Source organism: Coregonus lavaretus (genome assembly GCF_964263955.1).
Source record: "Coregonus lavaretus genome assembly, contig: HAP1_SCAFFOLD_8369, whole genome shotgun sequence".
Lineage (NCBI taxonomy): Eukaryota > Metazoa > Chordata > Actinopteri > Salmoniformes > Salmonidae > Coregonus > Coregonus lavaretus.
The window spans coordinates 5,769-14,215 of NW_028165310.1; the positions used below are offsets into that span (position 1 = coordinate 5,769).

At 44.9% G+C, this 8,447-nt stretch overlaps 1 protein-coding gene across 1 annotated transcript; it reads left to right on the forward strand.

Moving 5' to 3' along the window:
• Nucleotides 1-342: 342 nt before the first annotated feature.
• Nucleotides 343-7,953, forward strand: LOC311115999 (cell migration-inducing and hyaluronan-binding protein-like; the record flags this gene model as incomplete). Its single annotated transcript, XM_084191131.1, has 3 exons — nt 343-512; nt 3,654-3,863; nt 7,748-7,953. Coding segments are annotated over 3 exons (586 nt in total), but the record flags the coding sequence as incomplete, so codon positions are not given.
• Nucleotides 7,954-8,447: the final 494 nt, after the last annotated feature.

An 8,447-nucleotide genomic window follows, 5' to 3' on the forward strand; every position in this document is an offset into this window, starting at 1 on the left:
GTCTGGAGCCCCGCCATGTAGGCTTTTCACTACGCTCTAATTTTTCTTCAATGAAAAAAGGTCTCTATCTTGACAATCAACAGTAGCCAAGGCTCCTCTCTCGCTCTCCACTCAACAGCAGTCCAATTTGGCTGGCTACAATTTTATTTATCGGCTTTTCATTTATGTTATTGGCCAAATGCCAGAAATGAACAGCTAATGGAAACCCTGGTGTCTGTGTGCATTCGTATGTCTGTGTGTGTGTTGCCAGGTGTGTTCTAACTCTTTGTGTGTGTGTGTGTGTGTGTGTGTGTGTGTGTGCTGCCAGGTATGTTCTAATTCTTTATGTGTGTGTATGTGTAGGTAAGCCAGTGTTCCTCCACATGGGTGAGGAGGTGGATGGGGTGGACATGAGGGCAGAGGTCGGCCTGCTGAGTCGCAACATCCTGGTACGCGGCGAGATGGAACCTGTTTGCTATGGCAACGAGGCCTGCAAGTTCTTCGCCTTCGACACTTTCGGAGGACACGTGAAGGTAATTTAATTAACATGGCATTAATTGTTCGCCTATCCACCCCTCCAATCTATCTCTTCATCCCTCTATCTACACCTTTACTTTATTCATCCTCTCTTCATCCTTCCATACACCCCTACATCTTCTCTTTATCCTTCCATCTACTTTCATCTTTTATTCATCTTTCCACTGATCCAAACTTGTAGATATCATGTGAAGGGCTGGACAATCCCGGTAACTTCACTTCCTTAACCTTTTACTGCAGTGGGCTGAATCAGGGTCACACAGAGTGTTTCTTGGTAGTCTTAAACAAATCTACTTTGAAACAAAAGTGTACACATGGTTATGGGCTTAAGAAAAAGAAGACACCTGTACCATGTCAGATATAGAGTTGAAATGTATAACATTTTGAGTTTGCATCCCAATATTACACTTTATATACATCACAGAAGACTGAAATATAACAAAACCGTTTCACATAGAAACACTGGATTTTCGGCGGGTTTTTGAAATAAGGTTTATTAATTATGAAAAATATTAGTAACGTTCCACCCATGAGGCCTTTAGGTCATTTGACCGCATGAAAGGACTTGAGTCTGGGAAGGTTACCGGAGTTTTACAGCCCTGATCATGTCTTTCTGTTCTGTTTGTCTACCCTTTGTACTTCTTCTGTACCTTGTTGCCTTCACCAGAAGAAATTGACTGTTGTTTTGGGCTATACAGTTAACATTAAGTTTACATTAAGAAACTCATCTAATCTATTGTTCTTACATGTTAGGTGAGGGTAAGGGTAAAGATTATAGAGTTTGGTTAGATGTTGAGTTATAAAGCACCACCCTTCCGTCCCCTTCTAGCATGGCTAGACGCCCAGGCTCTGGGGAGCACAGTTAGGACAGAGAGAGCTGAGACTGTCACACACGCCAGCCAACTAGACTATTACAGTAATGATGTCATCAGATGACATATGGTGACGCAGGCTGTCATGACTGTCAATGACATCTGTAATATCATCGTTATGACAGTGGTATTTCGGCTATCATTAGGCCAGTGTGATTCTATGACAGATGGACAGACGGACAGGCAGGAAAACACACACACCACACACAGAGCACCATAACAGCTATGGATAATATTAATACCAAATACCAATCCTGATTTAAGGAAGCAGGCAGGATAATGTTTACACAAATAAACAATTGTCACTTTGCTGACAGGGAGTGTCACATTGGGCGAATTTCTTGTATAATGTTATATTTGACATTACTGTAATTAGGTTTGGCAGAACATTTCAAATGAGTAAACGTTTCTTGGAAGCTCTTTTGATTGAGTTCTGTCTAAATGAGGCCACATTTTTTATTTACAGCACAGAAACAATGTGTGAAGGGCAACCTAGGAGGGAGATACACACACACACACACACACAATGGCACACTGGCATAGTCTTTAGAATGAGTTGGATTGCATCCTGTTCAATAGACAGCTGTTTATTGAAGCTGTCAGTCATAAGCTAAGACCTGGGCTGCGTCCCCAAATGGCAGCCTATAATAGTGCACTACTTTTGAGCAGGAAATGCAAGGCTCTCATTTGGGACGCAGCCCAGGAGAAGAACCACAGCCAGTATAAAATGGAGCCACATCCATCTTCACTGCCTGCAAATTCTTCCCATTACATTCTAGTCAACCACATTTTAATGAAGAATTATGGGGGGAAAATAATCTGGGTCAGATTGGAGACATCTTGGCCTGTACGGAAATATTAAGAGAGAGAGAGAGAGAGAGAGAGAGAGAGTATTCCTCTGGTGGAGCCAGAGGGACATATCTCATACATTGACGTGTCAGTCCCCAATACTCTCACACATGAATAGATACACGTAGACACACACACCTTAGCTGGATACAGAAATCCTATTCTCATGCATGGAAAGTCTTACTATCTTTTTATCAATCTCTCACTCTTTCACATTCAAATGTTCTCTCACACTTTCTCCTGTCTTTCTCTCTCGCCCTGTCTCACTCTCTGTCTCACGCTCTAACAGTCTCACTCTCTAACAGTCTCACTCTAACAGTCTCACTCTCTAACAGTCTCACTCTAACAGTCTCACTCTCTAACAGTCTCACTCTAACAGTCTCACTCTCTAACAGTCTCACTCTCTAACAGTCTCACTCTCTAACAGTCTCACTCTAACAGTCTCACTCTCTAACAGTCTCACTCTAACAGTCTCACTCTCTAACAGTCTCACTCTCTAACAGTCTCACTCTAACAGTCTCACTCTCTAACAGTCTCACTCTCTAACAGTCTCACTCTAACAGTCTCACTCTAACAGTCTCACTCTAACAGTCTCACTCTAACAGTCTCACTCTCTAACAGTCTCACTCTAACAGTCTCACTCTCTAACAGTCTCACTCTAACAGTCTCACTCTCTAACAGTCTCTCTCTAACAGTCTCACTCTAACAGTCTCACTCTAACAGTCTCACTCTAACAGTCTCACTCTAACAGTCTCACTCTCTAACAGTCTCACTCTAACAGTCTCACTCTCTAACAGTCTCACTCTAACAGTCTCACTCTCTAACAGTCTCACTCTAACAGTCTCACTCTCTAACAGTCTCACTCTCTAACAGTCTCACTCTCTAACAGGCTCACTCTCTAACAGTCTCACTCTCTAACAGTCTCACTCTCTAACAGTCTCACTCTCTAACAGTCTCACTCTCTAACAGTCTCACTCTCTAACAGGCTCACTCTCTAACAGTCTCACTCTCTAACAGTCTCACTCTCTAACAGTCTCACTCTCTAACAGTCTCACTCTCTAACAGTCTCACTCTCTAACAGTCTCACTCTAACAGTCTCACTCTCTAACAGTCTCACTCTCTAACAGTCTCACTCTCTAACAGTCTCACTCTCTAACAGTCTCACTCTCTAACAGTCTCACTCTAACAGTCTCACTCTAACAGTCTCACTCTCTAACAGTCTCACTCTCTAACAGTCTCACTCTCTAACAGTCTCACTCTCTAACAGTCTCACTCTCTAACTGCCTCATTCTCTAACTGTCTCATTCTCTAACTCATATAACGTCTCTACCTCCTACACACATAAAGTGATTGGGCCGCCACTCCTCTAACCTGTCTATCTCTCCCTCCCCCTCTCCCCACATCTCTCCCTCCCAGGTGGAGCGTGGCTTTAGGTCGGTGCAGGTGTCCGGTGTAGAGCTGCAGCACATGGGTCAACAGTCTGTGGGTCACTACCCTGTCCACTTCCATATGAACGGAGACGTGGACCAGAAGGGAGGCTACGATCCCCCCACCTCCATCAGCGATCTGTCCATCCACCACACCTTCTCCCGCTGTGTCACTGTGCATGGCTCTAACGGCCTACTGGTGAGTTACATGCATGCACACACTTTGCCATGTGGTACCATACATTTGAGAGTATAAAAGTGCTGCTGGTCGGCCGTTCAGTTATCACGACGACTCTCGCCTTCGCCCAGCCTCTCCACCATCTGTCAGACCACCTCTCACACCGTCTGTGTCTGTGTGTGTCTGTGTGTGTCTGTGTGTGTGTGTGTGTCTGTGTGTGTGTGTGTGGTTAAAGAGGTCTTATGTTATCTCAGCGTGCTTAGCAAGACCAGAACATGTGTTAACCAGAAGCTCCAGGAGAGACAGACACTGGACTGAACCATGTGTGGGGGAATTCACATGGCATATCCTATCTACGTCTATAGTGACTCCATTAAAAAAATTTTTAAAGGGGCAATCTGGGATCAGTACATCGATGTTTGGACTTTTTAATTAATGATATGCCTAATGAGGTAGATCAACTGTCTTACCCCTGCAGAACCCCAAATATAAGCTGTATACCAAACGAGTGGCGGGGTGCCAGCTTTGCTGTTTTTCGAATCCCAGATTTAAAATAAGTTAACTGAATCAGTACGGTTAGCACATTCACAGAAATATTTTTGAACCTCACTTGACAGGATTCTTCCATTCACGCAGGCACAGAAAAAGTACAGTTAAACACATCCCTTTTATTACCGTTACTCTCTAACGGCTCTGTAGCGGAGTTGTCGAGAGACATTATGAGGCTCCACATCTAGGGTTGCAAAATTCGGGTAACTTGCCCAGAATCCCAGATTTTTCAGAAATCCTGATTCCAGGAATCTTTGAACCAGGGCTTCTAGAAAAGCTGGGACTTTTGGGAAAGTTGCTGGAATTTTTCAACCTTACAAGAGTTTCAGGAAAGCCGAGCCACCAACAGAATGATAATGATGATGATAATAATCATATTCATGATTATGCATGTTGCTAATTGCTGTTGTGAACCCAGGGACATTATTAACTGTGGACGTTACAGGGTCATAGACAGAGCAACTAAATAGAAATATCATAAAATGATATGAGAACAGGTGGGATTGTGTGTGTGTGTGTGCACGCTCATGCAAGCTCTTCGCCCATCCTCATGCCCGTGCGTATGTGGTGGAGGGTTGTTAAAGGTGTCCTGTTGTGTTGCCACGGCAATCAGAGAATCCATCCGTTGCCATAACGAGGAGATGTCCTGTTGCTACCCAACATGGTGTGTCTAAACCAAGGCTCCTGAAAATTGGGTACAAACTGGATAGAACACAATTGTGTCCTGTTACATTTCAGGCGTTGGAAGGAAATGGAAGATAGATGGTGAGATACTGAATTCTCTGAGATGTTATCTCTCTGCTTCAGCTGCATCCCAATTAGTACCCTATTCTATTCCCTATATAGTGGAATAGGGGCCCTGGTCCCTTTAGTACCCTATTCTGTTCCCTTTATAGTGGAACAGGGGCCCTGGTCCCTTTAGTACCCTATTATGTTCCCTATATAGTGGAATAGGGGCCCTGGTCCCTTTAGTACCCTATTCTATTCCCTTTATAGTGGAATAGGGGCCCTGGTCCCTTTAGTACCCTATTCTGTTCCCTTTATAGTGGAACAGGGGCCCTGGTCCCTTTAGTACCCTATTATGTTCCCTATATAGTGGAATAGGGGCCCTGGTCCCTTTAGTACCCTATTCTATTCCCTTTATAGTGGAATAGGGGCCCTGGTCCCTTTAGTACCCTATTCTATTCCCTATATAGTGGAATAGGGGCCCTGGTCCCTTTAGTACCCTATTCTATTCCCTATATAGTGGAATAGGGGCCCTGGTCCCTTTAGTACCCTATTCTATTCCCTTTATAGTGGAATAGGGGCCCTGGTCCCTTTAGTACCCTATTCTATTCCCTATATAGTGGAATAGGGGCCCTGGTCCCTTTAGTACCCTATTCTATTCCCTATATAGTGGAATAGGGGCCCTGGTCCCTTTAGTACCCCATTCTATTCCCTATATAGTGGAATAGGGGCCCTGGTCCCTTTAGTACCCTATTATGTTCCCTTTATAGTGGAATAGGGGCCCTGGTCCCTTTAGTACCCTATTCTATTCCCTTTATAGTGGAATAGGGTCCCTGGTCCCTTTAGTACCCCATTCTATTCCCTTTATAGTGGAATAGGGGCCCTGGTCCCTTTAGTACCCTATTATATTCCCTATATAGGGGAATAGGGTCCCTGGTCCCTTTAGTACCCTATTATATTCCCTATATAGTGGAATAGGGGCCCTGGTCCCTTTAGTACCCCATTCTATTCCCTATATGGTGGACTAGGGGCCCTGGTCCCTTTAGTACCCTATTATGTTCCCTTTATAGTGGAATAGGGGCCCTGGTCCCTTTAGTACCCCATTCTATTCCCTTTATAGTGGAATAGGGGCCCTGGTCCCTTTAGTACCCCATTCTATTCCCTTTATAGTGGAATAGGGGCCCTGGTCCCTTTAGTACCCTATTCTATTCCCTATATAGTGGAATAGGGGCCCTGGTCCCTTTAGTACCCTATTCTATTCCCTGTATAGTGGAATAGGGGCCCTGGTCCCTCTAGTACCCTATTCTATTCCCTTTATAGTGGAATAGGGGCCCTGGTCCCTTTAGTACCCTATTCTATTCCCTGTATAGTGGAATAGGGGCCCTGGTCCCTTTAGTACCCTATTATATTCCCTATATAGTGGAATAGGGGCCCTGGTCCCTTTAGTACCCTATTCTATTCCCTATATAGTGGAATAGGGGCCCTGGTCCCTTTAGTACCCTATTCTATTCCCTATATAGTGGAATAGGGGCCCTGGTCCCTTTAGTACCCTATTATGTTCCCTATATAGTGGAATAGGGGCCCTGGTCCCTTTAGTACCCTATTCTATTCCCTATATAGTGGAATAGGGGCCCTGGTCCCTTTAGTACCCTATTATATTCCCTATATAGTGGAATAGGGGCCCTGGTCCCTTTAGTACCCCATTATATTCCCTATATAGTGGAATAGGGGCCCTGGTCCCTTTAGTACCCTATTATATTCCCTATATAGTGGAATAGGGGCCCTGATCCCTTTAGTACCCCATTCTATTCCCTTTATAGTGGAATAGGGTCCCTGGTCCCTTTAGTACCCCATTCTATTCCCTATATAGTGGAATAGGGGCCCTGGTCCCTTTAGTACCCTATTCTATTCCCTATATAGTGGAATAGGGGCCCTGGTCTCAATGGGCCCTGGTCTCTAGGGGCCCTGGTCTCTAGAGGCCCTGGTAAAAGATAATGCTCTATATAGAGAATAAGGTGACGTTTGAGACTCAGGCCCTAGTCTCCTCTCCTTCATCAGATGTAAACATATATTCCCCAGGATTTAGCTCAGCAGGCTAATACGGTCTTGTGTTAGCAGAGGTAGTTTGGTGAACTGTTCTCACATGAGGAGACTTCCCCAAACCAACCGCAAAGAAGAGGTGAGCAAGCTAGTGTGGCAGGCAGAGTAATATCTTTCTTTAAAGGGTTTAGCTCAGTGGAATGATATGGATCACACCATCTGATGAGTCTGGGTTTTCAGCCCAGTGCAGATGACAGAGAAGAGACAAGGTGGGAAAACCACTTCCTTCAGACATGCATATGTGCCATTCAAAGTAAATGTGTGCATGGTTTGTCAGGGTTGGGGTCAATTCAGAAAGTAGGACTAAACCAAATTCCAGTTCCAGATGTTCCTCATTGACAAGCATTGAAGGTATTGGAATTGGAAATTCAGCGCATTTGAATTGACTGGAATTTAAATGGGATTGACCCCAACCATGGTGTGTGTGTGTCTACCCCCCCCCCCCCCCCCCTCTCTCTCTCTCTCTCTCTCTCTCTCTCTCTCTCTCTCTCTCTCTCTCTCTCTCTCTCTCTCTCTCTCTGTCCTACTAGGTAAAGGACGTGGTGGGTTACGATGCTCTGGGCCACTGTTTCTTCACTGAGGACGGTCCTGAGGAGAGGAACACGTTTGACCACTGCCTGGGGCTGATGATCAGAGCTGGTACCCTGCTGCCCTCCGACAGGGACAGCAAGATGTGTCGCGATATCACACAGGGAGCCTTCCCCGGATATGTGGCCAACCCACGACAAGACTGCAGGTAGAGGAGATATATAAATCAATAGAAGTGTCCCCTAGGTACAGATCTAGGATCAGTTTCCGCTCACACAATCCTAACCTTAACCATTAGTGGGGAAGATGCAAAACTGATCCAAGATCAGCGTCTAGGGCTAACTTCACCTCTACACATATAGATACACACACGTGTGAGAGTGTGTAAGATGGATACATACAGACATAGCCATAGGTAGATACATGTACACACACACACCTCTTTGGCATGTCCGTATAAAATGAGTGTCCTCTGAACTGATATTGCTGTCACCTTGGTAACCTGCTATGTCTGGTGTTAGAGAGACAGAGTATGTTTAATGCATAAGAGACACGCTCAATCAGAAGATACATCACTGGAATAAGACTGAGCTTTACCTTATCTTACCTTAAATCACACACACACACACACACACACACACACACACACACACACACACACACACACACACACACACACACACACACACACACACACACACA